Genomic DNA, 26,689 nt, shown 5'->3' with positions numbered 1-26,689 from the left:
TGGCAAATTATACTTGGTGGACCAAATCTGTTACATAGCTGAGAATTGTGAGCTAAGAATGGTTCATATATCTTAAAAGTTTTGTTAAAGAAAAAAAAAGACTAAGTGACAGAGACAGAAGTGGCTCACAAAGGGTGAAATATTTACTAGCTAATCCTTTGCAGAAAAAGTTTATCAACCCTTGCTATAGAGGCTTTTAAAAAATAAAATTCAGCTTGTTCTATCTTTAGCATCTAACTGGGAAAAAGAAATCATAACATGTGAAGAACAAATACGAAATTGTGTTATCAGTAAGGAGTGTTACCATATGAAATATTACCTGAAGGCACGAAACTTGAACTTACCTTAGAGATAGAGAATATTTAAAGAGGTTAAGCAGAACATTTCAGGGAAAGGGCAAGAAGAAGCCTGGGTAGTGTGTGAGGAAATCAGCTGATAGAGGAGGAGGCGATTATTAAGGAAGCATAAGGAAAGAAAGACAAAAAATGGGATAAAAAATATGTATGGTTTGGAAAGCTTGTCCGAAGAGTTTGGACTTAAAACCATGCACCCTTCTGAAGTGCATGAAATGACACGATGAGCATCTGGAAGGAAGGTGCCAGAAAGCACAGGCACAGGGGACAGGACGACCACCTACTGCAAGATGCTGTTCAGAACGAACCTCCCATTCTCCTGTGTCTTCAGTCTGCCTTTGCCTGGGCCTCCCACACCTGCATAAACCTTTGCCATAACAAATAACCTTCCGTGCACCCTGCCCTGTCAAAGGCTGACACCCTGCTCCTGCCTCCACTCCTCAGTGGCCTCATCTTTACTGGCTTGAGCTCCCAGCGCTTCAGTGAATCTGCCTGCTGCAGGAAGTCAGGGACCCCAAACGGAGAGACTGGCTGAAGCCATGGCAGAAGAACATAAACTGTGAAGATTTCATGGACACTTAGCACTTCCCCAATCAATACCCTTGTGATTTCCTATGCCTGTCATTAATCTCTTAATCCCGTCATCTTTGTAAGCTGAGGAGGATGTATGTCACCTCAGGACCCTGTGATGATTGCATTAACTGCACAAATTGTTTGTAGAGCATATGTGTTTGAACAATATGAAATCTGGGCACGCTGAAAAAAGAACAGGATGGCAGCAATGTTCAGGGAACAAGAGAGATAACCTTAAACTCTGACTGCCGGTAAGCCGGACGGAACAGAGTCATATTTCTCTTCTTTCGAAAGCAAACAGGAGAAATATCACTGAATTCTTTTTCTCAGCAAGGAACATCCCTAAGAAAGAGAATGCACCCCTACGGTAGGCCTCTAAAATGGCCGCTTTGGGGGCGGCTGTCTTTTATGGTTGAAGACAAAGGGATAAAATAACACTCCCAGGCTTATTAGGACGAGGAAATTCCCGACTAATAAATTTTGTTCAGACCAGTTGTCTGCTCTCAAACCCTGTCTCCTGATAAGATGTTATCAATGACAATGCATGTCCAAAACTTCATTAGCAATTTTAATTTCTCCCTGTCCTGTGGTCCTGTGATCTCACCCTGCCTCCATTTGCTCTGTGATATTTTATTACCTAGTGAAACATGTGATCTCTGTGACCTACATCCTATTCGTACACTCCCTCCCCTTTTGAAAATCGTTAATAAAAACTTGCTGGTTTTACAGCTCAGGGAGCATCATGGAACCTGCCGATGTGATTTCTTCTCCGGACACCCAGCTTTAAAATTTCTCTCTTTTGCACTATTTTCCTTTATTTCTCAGACCAGCCGACGCTTAGGGAAATAGAAAAGAACCCACGTTGGGGGGGCGGAGCAAGATGGCTGAATAGGAACAGCTCCAGTCTCCAACTCCCAGCGCGAGCGACACAGAAGACCAGTGATTTCTGCATTTTCAACTGAGGTACTGGGGTCATCTCACTAGGGAGTGCCGGACAATCGGTGCTGGTCAGCTGCTGCAGCCTGACCAGCGAGAGCTGAAGCAGGGCGAGGCATCGCCTCATCTGGAAGCGCAAGGGGGAAGGAAATCCGTTTTCCTAGCCAGGGGAACTGAGACACACAACACCTGGAAAATCGGGTAACTCCCACCCCAATACTGCGCTTTAAGGAAACAGGCACACCAGGAGAATATATCCCACACCTGGCCAGGAGGGTCCCACGTCCACGGAGCCTCCCTCACTGCTAACTCAGCAGTCTGCGGGGATCTATCCGCAAGGCAGCACCGAGGCTGGGGGAGGGGCGCCCGCCATTGCTGAGGCTTAAGTAGGTAAACAAAGCCGCTGGGAAGCTCGAACTGGGTGGAGCTCACAGCAGCTCAAGGAAGCCTGCCTGTCTCTGTAGACTCCACCTCTGGGCACAGCCCACAGCTGAAGCCCAATAGGGGAAGCAGCAGGGGCCGGTGCAGACACGAACAACTCTGTCTGACAGCTTTGGGGAGAGCCGTGGATCTCCCAACGCGGAGGTTGAGATCCGAGAACGGACAGACTGCCTGCTCAGGTGGGTCCCTGACCCCTGAGTAGTCTAGCTGGGAGACATCCCCCACTAGGGGCAGTCTGACACCCCACACCTCACAGGGTGGAGTCACCCCTGAGAGGAAACTTCCAAAGGAAGAATCAGACAGGTACACTCGCTGTTCAGCAATATTCTATCTTCGGCAACCTCTGCCGCTGATACCCAGGCAAACAGGGTCTGGAGTGGACCTCAAGCAATCTCCAACAGACCAACAGACAGTCCTTCTGACTGTCAGACGGAAAACTATCAAACAGGAAGGACACCTATACCAAAACCCCATCAGTACGTCACCATCATCAAAGACCAGAGACAGATAAAACCACAAAGATGGGGAAGAAGCAGGGCAGAAAAGCTGGAAATTCAAAAAATAAGAGCGCATCTCCCCCTGCAAAGGAGCGCAGCCCATCGCCAGCAACAGATCAAAGCTGGTCAGAGAATGACTTTGACGAGATGAGAGAAGAAGGCTTCAGTCCATCAAACTTATCAGAGCTAAAAGAGGAATTACGTACCCAGCGCAAAGAAACTAAAAATCTTGAAAAAAAGTGGAAGAATTGACAGCTAGACTAATTAATGCAGAGAAGATCATAAACGAAATGACAGAGATGAAAACCATGACACGAGAAATACGTGACAAATGCACAAGCTTCAGTAACCGACTCGATCAACTGGAAGAAAGAGTATCAGCGATTGAGGATCAAATGAATGAAATGAAGCGAGAAGAGAAACCAAAAGAAAAAAGAAGAAAAAGAAATGAACAAAGCCTGCAAGAAGTATGGGATTATGTAAAAAGACCAAATCTACGTCTGATTGGGGTGCCTGAAAGTGAGGGGGAAAATGGAACCAAGTTGGAAAACACTCTTCAGGATATCATCCAGGAGAACTTCCCCAACCTAGTAGGGCAGGCCAACATTCAAATTCAGGAAATACAGAGAATGCCACAAAGATACTCCTCCAGAAGAGCAACTCCAAGACACATAATTGCCAGGTTCACCAAAGTTGAAATGAAGGAAAAAATCTTAAGGGCAGCCACAGAGAAAGGTCCGGTTACCCACAAAGGGAAGCCCATCAGACTAACAGCAGATCTCTCGGCAGAAACTCTACAAGCCAGAAGAGAGTGGGGGCCAATATTCAACGTTCTTAAAGAAAAGAATTTTAAACCCAGAATTTCATATCCAGCCAAACTAAGTTTCATCAGTGAAGGAGAAATAAAATCCTTTACAGATAAGCAAATGCTTAGAGATTTTGTCACCACCAGGCCTGCCTTACAAGAGACCCTGAAGGAAGCCCTAAACATGGAAAGGAACAACTGGTACCAGCCATTGCAAAAACATGCCAAAATGTAAAGACCATTGAGGCTAGGAAGAAACTGCATCAACTAACAAGCAAAATCACCAGTTAATATCATAATGACAGGATCAAGTTCACACATAACAATATTAACCTTAAATGTAAATGGACTAAATGCTCCAATTAAAAGACACAGACTGGCAAACTGGATCAAGAGTCAAGACCCATCAGTCTGCTGTATTCAGGAGACCCATCTCACATGCAGAGACATACATAGGCTCAAAATAAAGGGATGGAGGAAGATCTACCAAGCAAATGGAGAACAAAAAAAAGCAGGGGTTGCAATCCTAGTCTCTGATAAAACAGACTTTAAACCATCAAAGATCAAAAGAGACAAAGAAGGCCATTACATAATGGTAAAGGGATCAATTCAACAGGAAGAGCTAACTCTCCTAAATATATATGCACCCAACACAGGAGCACCCAGATTCATAAAGCAAGTCCATAGAGACCTACAAAGAGACTTAGACTCCCATACAATAATAATGGGAGACTTCAACACTCCACTGTCAACATTAGACAGACCAACGAGACAGAAAGTTAACAAGGATATCCAGGAATTGAACTCATCTCTGCACCAAGCGGACCTAATAGACATCTATAGAACTCTCCACCCCAAATCAACAGAATATACATTCTTCTCAGCACCACATCGCACTTATTCCAAAATTGACCACATAATTGGAAGTAAAGCACTCCTCAGCAAATGTAAAACAACAGAAATTATAACAAACTGTCTCTCAGACCACAGTGCAATCAAACTAGAACTCAGGACTAAGAAACTCAATCAAAACCGCTCAACTACATGGAAACTGAACACCTGCTCCTGAATGACTACTGGGTACATAACGAAATGAAAGCAGAAATAAAGATGTTCTTTGAAACCAATGAGAACAAAGATACAACATACCAGAATCTCTGGGACACATTTAAGGCAGTGTGTAGAGGGAAATTTATAGCACTAAATGCCCACAAGAGAAAGCAGGAAAGATCTAAAATTGACACTTTAACATCACAATTAAAAGAACTAGAGAGGCAAGAGCAAACACATTCAAAAGCTAGCAGAAGGCAAGAAATAACTAAGATCAGAGCAGAACTGAAGGAGATAGAGACACAAAAAACCCTCCAAAAATCAATGAATCCAGGAGTTGGTTTTTTGAAAAGATCAACAAAATTGACAGACCGCTAGCAAGACTAATAAAGAAGAAAAGAGAGAGGAATCAAATAGATGCAATAAAAAATGATAAAGGGGATATCACCACTGACCCCACAGAAATACAAACAACCATCAGAGAATACTATAAATGCCTCTATGCAAATCAACTAGAAAATCTAGAAGAAATGGATAATTTCCTGGACACTTACACTCTCCCAAGACTAAACCAGGAAGAAGTTGAATCCCTGAATAGACCAATAGCAGGCTCTGAAATTGAGGCAATAATTAATAGCCTACCAACCAAAAAAAGTCCAGGACCAGATGGATTCACAGCTGAATTCTACCAGAGGTACAAGGAGGAGCTGGTACCATTCCTTCTGAAACTATTCCAATCAATAGAAAAAGAGGGAATCCTCCCTAACTCTTTTTATGAGGCCAACATCATCCTGATACCAAAGCCTGGCAGAGACACAACAAAAAAAGAGAATTTTAGACCAATATCCCTGATGAACATCGATGCAAAAATCCTCAATAAAATACTGGCAAACCAGATTCAGCAGCACATCAAAAAGCTTATCCACCATGATCAAGTGGGCTTCATCCCTGGGATGCAAGGCTGGTTCAACATTCGCAAATCAATAAACGTAATCCAGCATATAAACAGAACCAAAGACAAGAACCACATGATTATCTCAATAGATGCAGAAAAGGCTTTTGACAAAATTCAACAGCCCTTTATGCTAAAAACGCTCTATAAATTCGGTATTGATGGAACGTACCTCAAAATAATAAGAGCTATTTATGACAAACCCACAGCTAATATCATACTGAATGGGCAAAAACTGGAAAAATTCCCTTTGAAAACTGGCACAAGACAGGGATGCCCTCTCTCACCACTCCTATTCAACATAGTCTTGGAAGTTCTGGCTAGGGCAATCAGGCAAGAGAAAGAAATCAAGGGTATTCAGTTAGGAAAAGAAGAAGTCAAATTATCCCTGTTTGCAGATGACATGATTGTATATTTAGAAAACCCCATCGTCTCAGCCCAAAATCTCCTTAAGCTGATAAGCAACTTCAGCAAAGTCTCAGGATACAAAATTAATGTGCAAAAATCACAAGCATTCTTATACACCAGTAACAGACAAGCAGAGAGCCAAATCAGGAATGAACTTCCATTCACAATTGCTTCAAAGAGAATAAAATACCTAGGAATCCAGCTTACAAGGGATGTAAAGGACCTCTTCAAGGAGAACTACAAACCACTGCTCAGTGAAATCAAAGAGGACACAAACAAATGGAAGAACATACCATGCTCATGGATAGGAAGAATCAATATCGTGAAAATGGCCATACTGCCCAAGGTGATTTATCGATTCAATGCCATCCCCATCAAGCTACCAATGACTTTCTTCACAGAATTGGAAAAAACGGCTTTAAAGTTCATATGGAACCAAAAAAGAGCCCGCATTGCCAAGACAATCCTAAGTCAAAAGGACAATGCTGGAGGCGTCACGCTACCTGACTTCAAACTATACTACAAGGCTACAGTAACCAAAACAGCATGGTACTGGTACCACAACAGAGATATAGACCAATGGAACAGAACAGAGTCCTCAGAAATAATACCACACATCTACAGCCATCTGATCTTTGACTAACCTGAGAGAAACAAGAAATGGGGAAAGGATTCCCTATTTAATAAATGGTGCTGGGAAAATTGGCTAGCCATAAGTAGAAAGCTGAAACTGGATCCTTTCCTTACCCCTTATACGAAGATTAATTCAAGATGGATTAGAGACTTAAATGTTAGACCTAATACCATAAAAACCCTAGAAGAAAATCTAGGTAGTACCATTCAGGACATAGGCATGGGCAAGGACTTCATGTCTAAAACACCAAAAGCAACGGCAGCAAAAGCAAAAATTGACAAATGGGATCTAATTAAACTAAAGAGCTTTTGCACAGCTAAAGAAACTACCATCAGAGTGAACAGGCAACCTACAGAATGGGAGAAAATTTTTGCAACCTACTCATCTGACAAAGGGCTAATATCCAGAATCTACAAAGAACTCAAACAAATATACAAGAAAAAAACAAACAACCCCATCAAAAAGTGGGGAAAGGATATGAACAGACATTTCTCAAAAGAAGACATCCATACAGCCAACAGACACATGAAAAAATGCTCGTCATCACAGGCCATCAGAGAAATGCAAATCAAAACCACAATGAGATATCATCTCACACCAGTTAGAATGGCAATCATTAAGAAGTCAGGAAACAACAGGTGTTGGAGAGGATATGGAGAAATAGGAACACTTTTACACTGTTGGTGGGATTGTAAACTAGTTCAACCATTATGGAAAACAGTATGGCGATTCCTCAAGGATCTAGAACTAGATGTACCATATGACCCAGCCATCCCACTATTGGGTATATACCCAAAGGATTATAAATTACTCTACTACAAAGACACATGCACACGTATGTTTATTGCGGCACTATTCACAATAGCAAAGACTTGGAATCAACCCAAATGTCCATCTGTGACAGACTGGATTAAGAAAATGTGGCATATATACACCATGGAATACTATGCAGCCATCAAAAAGGAAGAGTTTGCATCCTTTGTAGGGACATGGATGCAGCTGGAAACCATCATTCTTAGCAAACTATCACAAGAAGAGAAAACCAAACGCCGCATGTTCTCACTCATAGGTGGGAACTGTACAATGAGATCACTTGGACTCGGGAAGGGGAACATCACACACTGGGGCCTAGCATGGGGAGGGGGGAGGAGGGAGGGATTGCACTGGGGAGTTACACATGATATAAATGATGAATTGATGGGTGCTGACGAGTTGATGGGTGCAGCACACCAACATGGCACAAGTATACATATGTAACAAACCTGCACGTTATTCACATGTACCCTAGAACTTAAAGTATAATTAAAAAAAAAAAAAAAAAAAGGCATAGTAAAAAAAAAAAAAAAAAAAGAAAAGAAAAGAAAAGAACCCACGTTGAATATCAGGGGTAGGGTTTCCCCTGATATCTGCCCTCTCAGAAATCCCCAGGTCCCTACTGACCAAAACACTGGTCCCCTTTCAGCTTCCTCAACTCTGCAGTCCTGGAGGCAACTGGCCACCATGCTCCATCTGACCGCTCTTTGCCTCCCTTGGCTTCTCAGCGTTTCACCATCCAAACCACTGCTGGCCAGTCCCGTCACAGATGCCCTCTGCTTCCTGCTGCGTTAAGTGCTGGAGCTTCCCAGGGGTCGCCCTCCACTCCACTCACACACTCAGAGCCCTCTCCTCTCACGTGGGATGAGAGCAGTGGTTCTCAACCATGACTGCTCAGGAGAACCGCGTGGAGCTCTCTGGAAACACAGCACTGTTGGCCCCCTGCCTTCTGATTCAGATGGTCTGCGGCAGGGCTGAGCAGGGTCTGGGTCAGGGCTGAGCAGAGTCAGGCGCAGAAGCCTCCAGGAGATTCTAATGGGCAGTCAGGAATGAGAACTGCTGAGTTACAGGCCTTGAAGGAAACTGCACCACTCTAACACACCAAGATAATTTATTATTTATATTTTCAAGTATCCATTACAGCGACAAATTTGTGGCATTAATAAAAAGCACACATTAATAATAAAATAATTTTTTTTTTTTTTGAGACGGAATCTCACTCTGTCACCCAGGCTGGAACACAATCTCGGCTCACTGCAAGCTCCACCTACTGGTTTCACGCCATTCTCCTGCCTCAGCCTCCCAAGTAGCTGGGACTACAGGCGCCCGCCACCACACCTGGCTAATTTTTTCTATTTTTAGTAGAGACAGGGTTTCACCATGTTAGCCAGGATGGTCTTGATCTCCTGACCTCTCACCTACCTTCAGCCACCCAAAGTGCTGGGATTACAGGCATGAGACACTGCACCCAGTCATAAAATAAAAATTTTAAAAAACAAATAGGTATTATAATTAATCACCATCTTCTTTGAAAAGAATAGTTCTATCGGCCTCTACAAACTTTAATGCTGCTTATAATATCATATGAAATAATCTGTAATTCTGCAGTAAGAAACAGTATCCCACCTCCCAATCAGCTGCTGCCTCCCAAGCCCAGACAAATTTAAAAAAAAAGAATACCCAGCATTCACAGCCTGGGGCACCACTGTTTTCCTTAGAATCTAAAAGCACCTTTTAAAAAACCATAATTTGGCATTAAGCCTGGAGATATGGCTGCAAGCCACAGTCATTGATTTGCAGCTGAGCCAATGTGGCTAGGTATACCCACTGCAAATGAACTTGTTTCGGTTCTGCCGCATCGACGACAAAGATGTGTGAGAAAGGACTTGTGTTTGTGCCCTATGTCACTGACACATTGGAGAGAAATATTCCTCCCATGTCTGACATCAAAAGGCTCATCTTTGTTCTGCCCAGAAACTGAAAAATTATTCAGATCATTCTCATAAAGGAAATACAGAGTCAGCAATTCATTTGCAAAGACTTATGTAAGCAAAATTTGAGCTACTAATAGAAGTGATTGGAAAAAATCAAATCACTTTCTAGATATCGTTAATGATCAAGCCAATTGTATCCTTCACTCTCCATCATTGCATTACAATTTCTTTTCTGATGTAATGTTAAACAGCATCTATTCTCAAATGTACAGAAGTTGACAGGAAAGCTAATGTTCAGCTAGAAAACTCAAGAACGTTTTAAAAACTCGTTCTCAGTGAGACTCAGCCAAATTTAGTCCTTCATAGGTCCTTAAAGTATTCTAGGAATACCTGAAGTTTTTGAAGTGAACTGCCCACCCATATCCAGCATTTGTTAAAGTTTTTTCTTTTTAAAGCATAATACTTTTACATTAACCTTACATCTTGGAGAGAAAAACAATCAAACCAGTTAATGAAAGCAGGGGTATAGTCACAGGCCAAACTCTGAAATACAAATTGCTATTGCTTGTAGTCTGACCCATAAAAACTTTGGGAGAAGTGGCGAGATTAAAGGGAAAAGGGAATTTCTAAGAGACTAAAGACATGGATTCCTAGGTCTGGGGGAAATTTCAACATTACAAAGACAGAGGAAAAAAAACATGAAAATACAGTGATTGCTAGATACTAAAAGTAGGATGTGGCAATCAAGCAAAATGATTCAATTTGTGCAAAAATATTGTGTGTGCTGTAAATAGTCTCTAGCATCACTGACACAGGCCAAGCATCATCAAACTTGGTAGGGCATAGAGCTGGTAACATTCATTGAATAAAAACTCCAACAGCGAGAGTGTCTTCAGGCATACCTAACGGTGTTGGTGAAGAGTGTTCAGAGTCAGCTGGGAAGGGTGGGGACTCTCCTTCAGGAAGGAGTCTGTGAATGAAGACAGGTAGGCACTCATTTAGAAACTCTTCCCTGTCATCTTATACTGAGGCATAAATGACCTCCACTAGAGGTCCTGAGATCCAAGATGTCTGATTCTATCATGGTTTCTTCATATACTGGCCACACACTAGTTATTCACAAGCCCATAAAGAGATGAAAACAATTAGCAAGAAAGAAAAAGCATAAGCAGTTTGTATTACCTGAAACGGTCTCCCAGTGTTTGGTAGGTCAGCAGAGGCAATATTTAGAACAGAGCCACAACCACCAAATCGTTCATTCTGACAGCCATATACAACCAGTGGGATTTATAAGACAGAATTAAGGTCCTGCATAGAATGTACAGTTCAAGTATGCATTGTGACAAAATCAGAGTAGGTTTATACTAGCCATCCTGGAGAGGAAAGTTCATGCTACTCTTCAAAACAATGAAGCTTAGGATTAGTCTTATAAACCATACAATCCAGTTACAGAAGAAAAGGGTTTAAAGTTTGAGAAACTGATATTTAACAACTGCAAACAGAATGAAAACTGAGTATGTGGTTGCTTAATGTTCACAGTTCAGGGCTCTCTCTGCTCTTTCCTAAATCACTTTTTCAGAATCACCAGGGAGTCAGAGCCAGAAGGGATGCAGAAATGTAATCCAGGGATTTTCACCTTTTAAAAATAACAGCTTCTTCCCTGTTCTTCCCCCAAATAAAATATAATCTGTGCCCTAATACAAAATAGACTAAAACTTAGCCATTTTGTAAGGCAAGATGAGGAGAGAATTCTAAGTTGCCCGTAATAACCCTTTTATAGAGACTGTACATTTTATCATACCCAAAAACTTCTGTATTATTTTTAAAGTGTTAAAATTATCCATCCATACATAGTAAAATAAGTATATAAAAAATAAGCAACTAAAAAACTGAGTTTTTCAATTTTCTTTTTTTTTTTTTTTTTTTTTTTTTTGAGACGGAGTCTCGGTCTGTCGCCCAGGCTGGAGTGCAGTGGCCGGATCTCAGCTCACTGCAAGCTCCGCCTCCCGGTTCACGCCATTCTCTCGCCTCAGCCTCCCGCGTAGCTGGGACTACAGGCGCCCGCCACCTCGCCCGGCTAGTTTTTTGTATTTTTTTAGTAGAGACGGGGTTTCACCATGTTAGCCAGGATGGTCTCGATCTCCTGACCTCGTGATCCGCCCGTCTCGGCCTCCCAAAGTGCTGGGATTACAGGCTTGAGCCACCGCGCCCGGCCTTCAATTTTCAAATAATTTTTTAAAAAGATCTTTAGAAGTCCCTACAGTGTCTCTGAACTATTTAAGTTGCTTAATCCATACAAGACAATCCAAAGAGCTGTAACTACTCATTTTCCATTTACAATTAGAATATCATAAAGGATTTTTTACTTCTTATTTACTTTTTACTGATAATGTTTGGTACACTGTAATAGGTATTCATGGCAAACAAACCAACAGATAAACAGAGAAAAAAAATTTAAATCACTCACAATCCATTATCCAAAGGCAAAACTTAGCTGCATATTCTTTAGCACTTTTCCTTTGCAAACTGTTTTATAATCCACTTCAACTTAATTTATGATTTATCTTTATATAACTGTTTAAGATAGTTCTAATATTTTATTTCTCTAAATTATTTGTGTAATCATTCTACGTTTATTGATATGAAAAGAAATAGGTCATTTTACTATTTAAAAAGCTGTCCTTTTTTTGTAAGAGACACTAGGTTTTTTTTTTTTTTTTGAGACGGAGTCTTGCTCTGTCGCCCAGGCTGGAGTGCAGTGGCCGGATCTCAGCTCACTGCAAGCTCCGCCTCCCGGGTTCCCGCCATTCTCCTGCCTCAGCCTCCCGAGTAGCTGGGACTACAGGCCCCGCCACCTTGCCTGGCTAATTGTTTGTATTTTTAGTAGAGACGGGGGTTTCACCGTGTTAGCCAGGATGGTCTCAATCTCCTGACCTCGTGATCCACCCGTCTCGGCCTCCCAAAGTGCTAGGATTACAGGCTTGAGCCACCGCACCCGGCCAGAGACACTACGTTTTACAAGGTGTTTCCTAAGTCTGTGTTTTCATATTTAGGCCACTCTCTTGTTCACATGAATGGTACAAGACATTAACTCATGAAGTCAAAGGATACTCATCAGGCGGAGAGCAGCTGCACACATAATGCACGGCTCCACAGTGACATATAACACAGTGTGTTCAAATACTTCAGAGGGACTCTTGCCACTTCGACGACACCAATCGAGGACCTGATCAATGGCCACCATTTCTGCATGTCGAGTAGCCTGAAAAGAGAAAGGGGCTTGCACTGATGCTGTTTGCTTCAAGTGACTACTATTTTACAAATATACAAAAAATAAGTACAAAATATGCACCTATCCTTTCTGCCAATATTTTAACGAATACAGTTTCAAGACACCCTTAGCAGGGGACAATGTATTCCCCAGTTCAAGTACCATAACCTCACTTGCGAAAGATATCTAATCAGAGATGCCAAAGGAATCATGCTGCATTTTTAGTTAAGTACCTAAGTATCTTAGGGGAAACTCTTTCAATTAAATTGCCACGGAGAAGGTAAGTCTAAAAAGCAAAGAAAAAAAGTGTATGGTTTCTGAATATTTCAGGGGAAGCAAAATTTTCATAAGCTTGTGCTCTAGTTTCAAATACATGTTCAAGGCTGTCACTGATCTCACTCCAAGCAAATCTACATTAAGTTTACTGGAATGTCACCTCTTACACCTTTGGGGAATGAAGTTTTATATACTGGAAGACTCTAGAGAAGAGATTTGGTATTGGTTTCAGACACTTCATGGGAAGCAGTACAGGATAGGAGAGATCACAAAGCATGAGGAACTGACTACATTTAAATTTGAAGCTTGACAGTGACATTACTAATTATGTGGACTTAGGCAAGTTACTTAACTTCTGTAAGTCTAGATTTCCCATAGGTAAAATGGTATACACTGGTATCTACACTTATACACCTTATAAATCTGAATTACATGAAGCATGGTGCCACATAATACTATAGATGTACTCTGCTAGCTCTTGTCTCCTTTTCTTTCTCCCTTACTAAAATAGCTTAAAATGAATCATAGATTCTATATGGAGTAATTATTTGTAATATTCATGAGAATAGCATTTATCAATAATTTACACTGAGTGTTAACTATGTACAAGTCACTGGGCTAAATAAATTCTGTGTAGGATAAAAAGTCTCTGTCCTCAACAAGCATAAAATCTGGTGGGGCTCATTTACCTGTGTGATAGGGCAGGGTATGAAAAGTGCTAGCACAGTGGCCCAAGATGCCACGGAAGCTACAGGCAGATGGGAGCGGAGCTGGCCAAGGGGCTACATGGGTGAATCACAGAACTGATTACCAGAGATGGAAGGTACTTTAGAGAAGAGGTTCCCAAACCTGGCTACACACCAAAACTAAATGGAGAGTTTAAAAAAAAGGTTTCTCCAACTTAGGTGCTTTCAAAAAATCAGATTTAAATTATGGAATCAAATCTCCCTACAGCTCTCAATAAACAATTGCTGAACTCAATCATCTCAGTCAACTCTCTCTTTTGCTACTAAAGAAAAAGAAACTAAGCCACGCTGGCATGTGTTAATCACACACAGCTGAGAGAGGAGGTGGTGGTGGCGACGGGGTGGTGGTGGTGACGGGGTGGTGGTGGTGGTATCAGATCCAAATGCAGAACTTAGGTCTTCTCACTTGGGGTCAAGAGTCTTTCTATGCTATAGTTATAGAGTAATCTTCTTTATGACACAGAATAACAAAATAAACCCAGGTTAATTTCAGCATATAGAAGAAACCCCGGTCACTGGATGGGGTTAGATGGATATTGTTAGGACATTCAAAGTTCTCATCTTAAAGATATCATACACAAAATGCAAACTGGAAAATATGACCATGATTTAAAATACAGAATTCTACTCCTAAATAAGTATCTATACATTAATTAATTGCTGTATTATGTTTATTACTTATGTTTTAATATCTTCTTAATAACTGCTTTGTGAGTCAACATGAATTTAATTAAAACTTTTTTTAAATTCTTCAAAACATTTTTTCAAAAAAAATTTTTGTATGTTTTACAGTATTTTAAATTGATATTTAAAATTATGTCATTTTTCAACAAACATCAACTAATTGCAGAGGTATGTGTACATGCTTCTGTTTTTTCTAACTGAAATGGTAATGGCTAATTTAAAAATGTTAATTCTACATGGGAATGACTATCCTGACAGTTAAATAATACTGCTCAGTGTTATGATAATGGTAATTATTTTAACATTGTTTGAAATTATTATACATGTGAGTTAAAATTAAAAGACTGTATATATTTGTATATTGTTATATGATTTATATGAAAGAAAATTGTCTGGAAGAATATGGCAAAATTTTAATAGTCCTGCATAGAGAAATGAGAATAGAACTGCTTCTACTTTCTATATTTGAAATTTTAAAAAGGTATTTCAAAATGAGCATTTAAACAACAAAGAAGGCCCTGACAGTGGCTGAACTCCCCCAGCAGATGTTTGATGCCAAGAGCATGATGGCTGCCTATGGCCCCTAATATGGCCTCTACCTAACAGAGGCTGCCATTTTCAGGGGCCGCATGTCCATGAGGGAGGTAGAGGAGCAAATGCTTAATGTCCAAACCAAGAACAGCAGCTACTTTGCTGACTGAATCCCCTACAATGGGAAAACAGCTTTCTGGGACATCCCATCCCCAGGGCTAAAAACGTCCACCACCTTTGTCAGTAACAACATGGCCATCCAGGAGCTGCTCAGGCACGTCTCAGAGCAGTTCACAGCCATGTTCAACTGCAAGGCCTTCCTGCACTGGTACACGGGTGAGGGCAGGAATGAGATGGAATTCTCTGAGGCCGAGAGCAACATGAATGACCTGGTATCTGAGTACCAACAGTCCCAGGATGCCACTGCTGAGGAGGAGGGAGAGTTTGAGGAGTGGACCGAGGAAAAGGGGGCCTAGAGCCTTCTGTTACTGGGTTAAGGGTGGGGGCGGTATGAATTCTTCATTTACGCACAATGTGTTCTGTGATAGCCATGTACATGTGGCCACTTGCTGTTCTCACTCCATGTTCACCTCTATCAAAGCATTTCCATAGTAAATAAATAAATAAAAATAAAAAGTATGACTTGCATATATTCATGCTTCTCACTTATCACAGGGTAAATTTAAAACTGATTCATTAAAAAGCTGTCTTTTTCAAGAATTCAAAGGAAAAAGAATTTTGTGAAATACTATATTTTTATTTAAGTGCCTTTTTTCTTTCTACTTCTACACTTCAATCTACTATTTTTCATAAGCAAACTGATAAAAAAGTTTTTTGGGGGGTTGACATATTAACTACAGATTTTCTATGCAGTGAACATGGTTATACATAAATCCGAATTGTCCAACTACTTTGTCGGAACAGTTCCTATTGATTGGAACTGCTGAAGCGAAGCATATGCAAAATCTACATTTTGAGTAAATTTCCTATAATCAATGTAAGCTTTCCCAGTGTTTGAATGTTTCCCATTTCCTAAAACTGTTCAAACATTAGGTATCAGTATTTTAAATCACGGATAATGTAATGTTGCAAAGAAATTGCTTTTTTCTTCTGTTAAAGTTAAGCTAGATCATCTTTGTACAGCCTTATTGGTTACTTATTTCATTTTCATCTGTTCCTTTTATTTTCACTTCCCTTGTAATATTAGTCTCTTTGTTACTGATTTCTAAGAGCTCATTTCTGATTAAGGATGTGAGAATTTTGTCAAGCACTACAAATGAAATACCATGTTTATTCCTGTTTATTTTACTGTGGTGTTTTATTTTTTTGGTTGTACAGAAGTTATGTATTAAAATATAATCCTGTTGTTTTATGGTCAAAAATAAATAATAAAAGATTTGGGAATCTGGATTCCTATTTTACATGTGTTTTGCTAAATATCAGTTTTCTTTTCAACAGATGTGACTGACAGATGAACTTTAAAGTTCTCATAGCACTGGTATCAACACCGGCTTATTGTCTGGCTCCCAAAATCACACGACAAGACAAAAGTCTGTGTGAATGGCATTACAGGTATAAGTGATCTTTGAATCCACCTAGGAATTTTTGTAATCACAAAATTTGGTAGTTTACTTATACTTCCCAAGTATACTTACCATGACACATTGTTGTGATACCACGTTTAAGAAGCACTGCCTTGAACCATGAACTTCCCAACCTAACCGTAATAAAAGTCATATAAGCTATTAAAATGTACATACTACATGTAGCTACAGAGGCAGCTGGTGTGGAAGACCCTAGTTTGTTGAATTATCTGATACAAAAATAGCTTCCTTTATATAATCTTCATACCTCCCTCCAAAGCTATAATTTGAGTATACTTTTTTAATGTACTAAGATGAAAATATTATTTAAAGGTACTAAAAAAGGAGTGCAATATGAGTTAAATTGACCTATTTTGTAAAATGAAAATTTCATATATTAGATTGGCTTAAAGTAGAGACAGACTTGTTTCTTCCATGATGATATTCTGATGAAATAAAATCCCCTCTTGGGTTTCACTCAAGCGTTAGAGTAAAACTCTACGAAACAGAAAATTATTCACTAAGATTTTATGGCTTCATTAAATTGTTCTGAAATTTTCCACAATAAAAAAAATCAACATGTATCACTTTCAAAATCAGGAAGAAAATGATACTGAAAAAGAGAGACATTAAGAAAAGCTACCCACCACTGGCAGTTACGGGACTATATTCAGTCTCATCTTCATACCAACTGTGGTCAGTTCTCTCCAGTCCACCCATCACTATTCTATGTTTGCAATTATACTGCCAACTCACATACATTTTTGGTTTGGTTAACTTCATTTCTCCCCTTCCCTACAACTTCATTGTTGTAGACCATAAGGCAACCAACAGGAACTTCAGTATTTTCGAGGGCTTCTTTGGCCTGGAACACAAAGTGGAAAATGTAAGATGTAACACTCCATACTTGAAAAGAGTATAGGAAAGAAAGAGATGCAGCATGAACAGGATACATATGTACAAAGACTGAAACAAAGAAGTGCAGCTTTCCCTTTTCTGGAATATAGTTCCATTACGGTATTTAGTACCTGTGTTCTGTGTTGTGTCCATGTTAAGGGAGACTCAAAAAAAAATCCCCTTCATAGGTCCAGAGCCCCTGATTTTTTCTCACTGGAAATAGATGCGATTAAAGGAGACTGTGACTGACCACTGTTCTTAAAGTGCCAGGGTCTATGTGTCTTTTCAGAGATAGAATACGTATTTGCAAAAAGGTAGCAAATAAATAACATTTATAAATCCTTTATTACAACTCTTTCCTCATTGAAATTCCTTTGCTTCTCTAAAAAGTATAGAAATTATCCTCTAGAGTCCCAATAGCTAAAGGTAACCAGACTGGATGTTGCCCTGTCCCACAATTTCTACTCTATGTGAGACAATAAGAGTTTAGAAGTACTCTATGTAAAATGGCACAATCATTATAAGAAACGTTTTGAAAACTTATTTAAAAAGTAAACACACACACAGTCTATAACAAAATTCCACTCCTGGGTATTTAAAGAAGGGAATATGTGTCTACAAAAAATTAAAATTAAAATTAAAAAAAATAAAAAGCTTAAAAAAGAACCAAAACCTTGAAAAAGAATGTTAATAGCCAAAACCTGAAATTGCACAGGTGGCCATCAACAAGAAAATGGATAAACAAACTGTGTCCTATTCATATAAGGGAATACTAGTCGGCAATAAAAAGGAACTACTGACACTGTGACAACATGGATGAGCCTCATAGACATGCTAAGTAAAGGAAGTCACACACAAAAGCACACATACTATATGATTCCTTTTGCACAAAGTACTACAACAGATTAAACTACAAGGACAGAAACTGGAACAGTGGTTGCTTCATGGAGGAGGATGTGCAGATTGATTGGGGAGGTACACAAAAAAATTTTCTGAGGTGGTGAAAACTTTCTGGATCTTGATAAAGACATGGATTACACAGATGTTTGCATTATTCAAAATGGATTGAAGGATACATTTACAACCTGTGCATTTCACTGTATATAAAGTATACTTCAACTGAAAAAAATCAATGAGAAAAATAAGTTTAGGAACACTTCCATGACTACCATCCCAGGAATGGCAAACCAATTATTATATTTTCAAAGTTCCCTTTATCACAGGCCATTCATTTTTCTTCTTGCCTCATGATAGCAGCTCTGGACCCTAGGAAAATTAACTCTACCTTCAGGCAGAGAGTTTAAGCAGGCAGGTTACGCCTTGGTATAACCTGATACTGCCTCTGAGAATCAGAATAAGGGAAGAGTACAACCCTTGAACTAGTGTACATTCGTTTCCAACTCAATGCAGTCAAAAGAATATAACTGCTGTACAGCTGTTTCTGGAAAGGCAAGGTATTCCCTACTGTGGCAGCCCTGAAGACACTTTGGAAGATTTGAATCTCACTTAAGTGCAGGTACTTATACACATTATAGGCCATACAAAGCGCAAAGTTGAAGGCATTGTTAAAACAGTGGCTTCTGTCTCCTGCACTAGTCTCTTACTTCCAGTTCTACTTTATTTAATTAGTGACAACTTCCTATCATAAGGCATACAGGATTTCCTCAGTTACTCCAACCATGCTGAAAGGACGCTTATTCTTCATTTGGCCATTACAGGAGAAAGGAGAAGCCCACAGCAGGAGCAAACTGGACCTCTCTTTTCTCCACCTGGTTGGTGGGTCAGAGATGGGGCATGGAGAGATGTGAGGAGACAGTATCTGATGCAATAAGACTGCATTCAGAACTGTTTTATGAACTATCCACAGGCCGGCTGTGTCCCAGTTCTATGATAGTGGTTAAAGCACATCCAGTTTATGCAAGTTCAAAAGGCTTGAAAAGTCCCAAGGTTTGGTTAATATAGACAAATGCACCATAGGCTACTATAGAGAAGAAAGTCAGAAAGAAGATGGACAGTTAAGGAGGATGGAGATGCTAACTACCAGTGTAGCTATTGCAATTATTATACTGATAATTTTATTTAAGGTAATTGTAGAATTACACAGAGATCCAGGTACACAGAAGAGACAAATCATTTATTAATGCAAAAAATATTTGTTGAGGATCTTCAGATGGAGAGATTATCCCAAATTATCCAGGTGGGCCCTAAATGTAATCACAAATGTCCTCCTAAGAGAGATGTCTGACACAGAAGGCAAGAGGCGAAGTGATAATGGAAGGAAAGAGAGAGAGATTTGAAAATGCTGCACTGCTGGCTTTGAAGATGGAGGAATGGGTCATAAATGTCACTTCAGTACCTGGAAAAGGCAAGATTCCAGAAGTTATTCAGTCCTGCCAAAACCTTGATTGGGGCTCACTAAAATTTCAGACTTCCGGCCTCTAGAACTATAAGAGAATAAACTTGTGTTGTTTCTAGCCACCATGTTTGTGATAATTTGTTACAGCAGCCATAGGAAACTAATACACACAGCAAAAAGGAAGAATAACATGCTAAAATGGGAACAAAAAATACTTACAAACCACATCTCTGGCAAAACTCTAGTATCTAGACTATATAAAGGACTCTTAAAACTCAACAGTAAAATAATAATCCCATTAGAAAAAGACTGTTTTCATCCATTTGCATTGCCATAAAGGAATACCTGAAGCTGGGTAATTTATAAAGAAAAGAAGCGGCCGGGCGCGGTGGCTCAAGCCTGTAATCCCAGCACTTTGGGAGGCCGAGACGGGTGGATCACGAGGTCAGGAGATCGAGACCATCCTGGCTAACACGGTGAAACCCCGTCTCTACTAAAAAAAATACAAAAAATTAGCCGGGCGAGATGGCGGGCGCCTGTGGTCCCAGCTACTCGGGAGGCTGAGGCAGGAGAATGGCGTAAACCCGGGAGGCGGAGCTTGCAGTGAGCCGAGATCGCGCCACTGCACTCCAGCCTGGGTGACAGAGCGAGACTCCGTCTCAAAAGAAAAAAAAAAAAAAAAAAAAAAAAGAAAAGAAGCTGATTTGGCTCACAGTTCTCCAGACTGTACAAGAAGCATGGTATCAGCATCTGCTTCCAGTGAGGGCCTCAGGAAGCTTCCACTCATGGCAGAAGGCAATGGGAGCAGGCATCACACGGTAAGAGAAGAAGAAAGCAAAGAGGGGATGGTATATTCTCATAATAATAATATAGTGAGAACTTGCTACTATAAAAATGATTTATGAGCCATCCTCCCCATGATCCAAACTTCCCACCAGGCCCTGCTACTAATACCAGGGATTCAATTTCAATGTGAAATTTGGAGGCAACAAATATCCAAACTATATGAGAAGGCAAAAGACAGACATTTCACCAAAGAAGATAATACAGATAGCAAACAAGTACACGAAAAGATGTTTTTGCATCATTAGCCAGTAGAGAAATGCGAACTAAAACCACAATGAGACATCACTACACACCCATCAGCATGACTAAAGTGAAACGTAAAATCAACACCAAATGCTGGCAAGGCTGTGGAGAAATGATATTACTCATATACTGCTGGTCGGAATATAAAATGGTACAGCTACACTGGAAGATAATTTGGCAGTTTCTTAAAAAGCTAAACATGCATTTAACATATGATCCAACAATTCCACTCTTGAGTATTTACCCCAGAGAAATGAAAACTTATATTCACACAATATATGTCTGTGTGCACAAATGTTCATAACAGCCTTATTCATAATAGCCAAAAACTGGAAACAACTCAAATGCCCTTCAGTGAGTGAACTGCTAAACAAACTATGCTACACCTGTACCATGGGACGCAATGCAGCAATAACAAGGAATGGACTATCGATAATCTCAACAACTTGGATGGATCCCATGGGAATCATGCCGAATGGAGAAAGCCAAGCCAAATGGTTACAGATTCATGTGGACAACATTTTTGAATTATAAAATTATAGAGATAGAGAACAGATTAGAAGCTGCAGCTATAAAAAGGTGGCACAGGGAGCCATGTGGTAGTGAAACAGTTCCAGTGATGGTTATACAGAGCTAAACATGACAAAATTGCATAGGCGCACACACACACACACACACGTACAAATAAAACTGATGACATCTTAATAAGCTCTGCAGTTTTCTCAATGCATTTTTCCTGGTTTTGATACTGAACTATAGCTACGCAAGATGTTACCACTGAAGGATACTAGATACTTGGGCCCTCCCAGTATATTATTATTGTAATTTCTCGTGAACTTCTAATTATTTCAAAATGAAAGTAAAAAAATAAGTACAGGTAAACAAAAAGGATTTTGCAATGGAGATTAAGAAGAGATGTTTAATGAGTTTAGAGAAATATTTGGTGTTACAGACGATCCCAGAAAAAAACTAGGCCAAGAAGGAAGGTGGTCAAGTGTGTCTAATTCAGTGAGGCAGTGGCAATTTAGGGGGAATGGTGGAGATGAAAACCAGTAGCTTGAACAGTGACTTTTCTAAGAGGTTAAATTTTTAACTCCAGCTATACTTTCCCTAACAAACCTCTTAAGAGGTAATGTTTTGTCCACATCTCAAGTATTCTGGTTCTGAGAGCTTGAAAATAAGAGTTTACAATTTACTGAAAGCTTACTTTGATCCAGGACTAATTTAAGCATTTTGTAAGTATTAATTCATTTCATTTACAAGCCTATAATGATCTTCCCCATTTTACAGATGAGTAAACTGAGGCATAGTATGTAAATCTCCCTATGCCTCAGTGTATATATATACACACACACACACACATATATATATAACACTAGTGCATGCGAGAGAGCTGGGACTAGGGCATAGACAACCTGGCTCCACTTATTCATTTGTTCAATGAACATTTGTGGAACACCTACCAAGGGCCAGATTCCAGGGCTCTCTGCCACTGTTCTGCCTCTAACTTCTACTTTAGTAACCACAGACACTTCACTGATCAGCTGCTTTATCAGAGCTTGAGTTTAGAGTGAATCAAGGGACCAAATGAAAGAGAATAGTTGGCAAGAGAGTGAGACATGGAAATTTTAAGGATAAAAAAATGGTAAGAGGAGTTCAAGGCTGTAGTGAGCTATGATCATGCCACTACACTCCACAGCGAGACTCCATCTCTAAAAAAAGTAAAACATAGGCTGAGCACAGTAGCTCATGCCACTAATGCCAGCACTTTAGGAGGCAGAGGCAAGTGGATCATCTGAGGTCAGGAGTTTGAGACCAGCCTGGCCAACACTGTGAAACCCCATCTCTACTAAAAATACAAAAATTAGCTGGGCATGGGGGTGAGTGCCTATAATCCCAACTACTCAGGAGGCTTAGGCATGAGAAGCACTTGAACCCAGGAGGCAGAGGTTGCAGTAAGCCGAGAGTGTGCCATTGCATTACAGCCTGGGCAACAAAGTGAAACTCTGTCTTTAAAAAAACAAAACAAAAAACAAAAAACAAAAACAAAAACTGCAAGAGAATAAACAAACAGAGACCATGTGATCAGGATTTTCTGTAAAAATATCTCCTGAAGAGCTCTACATTGGCTATGTGGGCCATTTCAAACCTGCAGAAGAGAATGCAGGGCTGAGTGGAAAGGATATGGGTGGGATGGGAGATGAGATTCCCTGTTGCCTACAAGTTCTTTCTTGTTCACCTGGAGATAGCACCCGTGCCACCATGTTACTGGGCTTGTGCCTTCCATTCCTTCCTTTGCATTTTTCTCTTTTTCCTTCTAGCAAATTTATTTCATTTTACTCCTCTCAATACTGTCTTCACGTTTATTTTGAGTAACACTTTTTTTCCTGAAATTCCTTCCATTGCTGTCCAAAATAGAGAGCAAATATGAGCGATTAGAATATTTTAAAAGGATAAATAACGTCATTGATGAGGAATGGCCGAGCCTGCCATGCTAAGGATGAGTGGGTAAGCAACTAGAATGGTAGGCAAGGGAGGGGGCAGTGAGAATAACACAAAGCCCCATGAAAGTGAGTTGAGGGGAACTCCTTGTCAACAATTAACACATAGATTTGCTTCACTAACAAGTTCGCAATAGATTTAATTAAGCTGGAAATCAATTTCACACTGTACCCATATCATACTTTCAAATACTCCCACCAATTCTACTGTCGAGTCTGATCACTTGTTCACAAATGCAAAAAAGCTCAGACAAAATGGGTCTGAAATTTGTGCAGGTAGCTTTGAGTTTAACCTTTCTTGCCTTTTTCAGAGGGAAAGAACAAGGTAAGATACTATTTAAAAATTGCAACTACGTCTTGCGTAAAGTAACAAATGATCAACCTTCAAAATTAAAGAATAAAATCTCTGTTCTTTCCAGCCCAAACACTGGTCTCTATTTTGTCTTTGAATGTAATTTCTTTTTTTTCTTTAGTCAGGGCCTGCTCAGTTACACATAATGAAAGCACCTAGATAGAAGAGACTTCATAGTTTATTATTTTCTCCAAAGACATTACTACTATAAACTGCTTTCTAGTGATGTCATGATAAAAGGGGGAGAAATGGAGACAGACTTTGTTTGCACAGCCTCTGATGAGTTCTCAAAGAAATATTTCCTATAAAGACAAAAAATTAGGGGAAACAAACAAAGCTGGCCAGAACAACTCTCAGGTAGAACATCATCATGTCCAAAAGGTTAAACTACGTAACTGTTTCTGCTACTCTCTTCTGAGTGATTACACTCTTGAGTAAATAGCAGAAACAGTTATATAGTTTAACTTCAGGGGTTTAAAAAGTGATGTTGTTTTCACTCCATCAACTTTAAATTCTTCAATATGGCACTGAAGGGCTCCCAACTACCACCCATCCTCTCACTGGCCAGCCAAACCAACCTAACTTTTCATTATTCATTTAGGTTATTAACCTTTTCAGAGCCGAAATCCCCTTTTAGACTCTGATGAAAGTTATGGACTGTCCCACTTGAAAAAGGCACATGCACATAACATTTCATATATAGTTTCAGGGCTCATAGATCCCCCTAAACCTAAGCCCGAGGTTAGGGAGCCCTGTTCTAGACAGATAGCTAGATCTCCTTCTAACCCAAAACAAAGTTCTTGATTTCTTTGTACATGACAGTATCTTTGCTTGGATCAACCTTTCAACCAGCCCACATCCTTTTGGCCCCTTAAAATTTACAAGGAATTCTACCATATATCTCAACTGACATGCTGTAGGACCTTGCCAGCTGTTATGTGACAGCACTTTATAACTGTCTCTTGTGGTCATTGGATATGTTCCTTACCAACCTTTTCATCTGTGTATGGCTTAATTTCATCAATTAAACAGTATGTTCCTGGAAGGCAAGCACTAGATCCAGGCACTGTGAAGGTTCTCTTGCTCACCTCTGCAGCCTATGCACCCAGCATGAGGTCTAACACATAGCAAAAACTTAATCATACCACATTTGTTGAAATGGTGATCATACCACATTTGTTGAAATGGTATCTGCGGTGTTTGTTTTCTTTTTGAATTTCCCTCAGAGCCTAGCATAATGTTATATTAATACCAACTGCCCCAAAAATGCATACTACAAAAAAATTCAACTGACTTTTTTCTAGAAAACTTGCAACATTTTTTTCTATACATATATATATAGTCAATCTTTCTTTTTTCCTAATTATAAAGTAAGATATGTTCAAGGTGAACTTAGGGACTGAAAAAAAAAAACCTCATATATCAAAAAAAAATACACTAGGAATCCCAATACCCCAAAATATAATCCCTGTTATTCTGAGGCAACAGAGGTTTTTTCTGTTTTTTTTTCCCTAGGCCCTGAATACACATATTTATAGTTTTTAAAAAGTCAAATAGATTTACACTATATAAACAGTTCAGCAGTCTGCCTTTTTCATTTAGAAATGTACTGTTAACCTTTCCCTACATTGGGTAATATTTTTTCATCACATGATTTTGTAAAAGTTGTACAGTATTTCTCCTTATGAACATATTTGATTCAACTAACTAGTTTCCTATTATTTGACATTTAAGTGATTCAAATTCTTCACTATTATAAATAAGAACATCTCTATATAAATATTTCTATTGCTTCCTTGTGAATTATTCCTAGAAACAGCTGTAAAATACAAAGAGCTCCTACAGTGCGATTTTTTAAATCAAACTATTAGTAAAATTGGGCAAAGTATATGCCTCAGCAATTCACAAAAGAAAAAAATCTAAATGTCCAATTAAATTACACAGTAGATACACAGTATTCAGGGTAAGGAAACTGAAAAGGAAGAAAGAGAACAGAGGATATGGTGGCAAGCAGTGAGCTGCCTAACACTAAGAGGCAGGCCAGGCCAGTATTTGACAGCAGACGACAGGGCTCAAGTCACAGCCCCATCCTCACCAGCTCTCTAACTTTGGGAAAGTTACTGAACTTTCTCAGCTTCAATATCCCCATCTGAAAATGAGGACCATAATAATACTCACCTGACAGGGCTGCTGTGGGGCTTATGACATGGCCCACATGAAAACACTGTGCATAGCATAGTATCTGGAACACACCAAGAGTGCAACACTATTACTTAGTCATATTTTTTTTTCCAAGCCTATCTTTAGAATGCTATGCTGAACATGCTATGATGATTAAAACAATAACCTATGATGATGCTATGCTTAGCTCTCAGAAAGAAACCTAACAAGTAGTAAAGTTGATAACTTCATATGCTATCCAACAAATCCTTTTGTAGTTATGGAAATATCCTTTGATCTACACTGTCCATTATGGTAGCCAGTGGTCATATGTGGCTTCTGACTACTTGAAATGTGCCTAACACAACTGAGGAGCTGGATTTTATTTTATTTCACCTTAATTAATTTAAAGTTAAACAGCCACACATGGTTAGTGGCTATGATATTGGGCATCACGGTTCTAGAAGGCAATACAGGAGTATCTATATAATTTCAAAGCACATACATCCTTTGTCCCATTTTAGATAGTCATTCCATAGCAACAGAAATACCATGAGGTAGGGAGGAGGGACTAATATATTAAGACTACCAAAAAAAAAGTGCTGATAATCAAAAAGATAACATGTAAATCCATTTATGCAAAAGTACATATGGATGTTTACATATGGACAGAGAGATATGGAAGGATGCTCCCAAAACACTAACAGTATTATCTCTAATGGTAGGACTGTCAGGTAATTTTTACATAATTTGTTAACTCTTTTTTATAGTTTGAATTTTTTATGACCATGAATTATTTACATAATCAGAAAAAGAAAACATTAAAATATTTTCACTTTGGGAAAAA

At 39.6% G+C, this 26,689-nt stretch overlaps 1 protein-coding gene across 6 annotated transcripts in view; it reads right to left on the bottom strand.

The window, feature by feature from the left end:
- Window positions 1–26,689, bottom strand: part of ADAT2 (adenosine deaminase tRNA specific 2) — a 41,912-nt gene that overhangs the window by 12,358 nt on the left and 2,865 nt on the right. For 3 of the 6 annotated variants that reach the window (XR_004442928.1, XM_033235216.1, XM_033235212.1), the window contains exons 2-4: window positions 17,248–17,352; window positions 12,508–12,658; window positions 10,579–10,685 (exon numbers count right to left, since the gene is read on the bottom strand). Coding sequence is in view for 4 of the 6 variants with exons in the window: in XM_033235216.1 (XP_033091107.1) it covers window positions 10,579–10,685; window positions 12,508–12,658; window positions 17,248–17,352 (363 nt within the window). In the remaining 2 variants the exon portion in view is untranslated. Of the gene's footprint in view, window positions 1–10,298; window positions 10,367–10,578; window positions 10,686–12,507; window positions 12,659–17,247; window positions 17,353–25,860; window positions 25,925–26,689 lie in introns of all 6 variants that reach the window. The other 3 variants (XR_004442929.1, XM_033235215.1, XM_033235213.1) reach the window with 3 other exon arrangements.

Source organism: Trachypithecus francoisi, unplaced genomic scaffold (genome assembly GCF_009764315.1).
Source record: "Trachypithecus francoisi isolate TF-2019V2 unplaced genomic scaffold, Tfra_2.0 Lachesis_group15, whole genome shotgun sequence".
NCBI classification, from domain to species: Eukaryota; Metazoa; Chordata; class Mammalia; order Primates; family Cercopithecidae; genus Trachypithecus; species Trachypithecus francoisi.
This window is presented reverse-complemented; position numbering and strand designations above follow the sequence as displayed.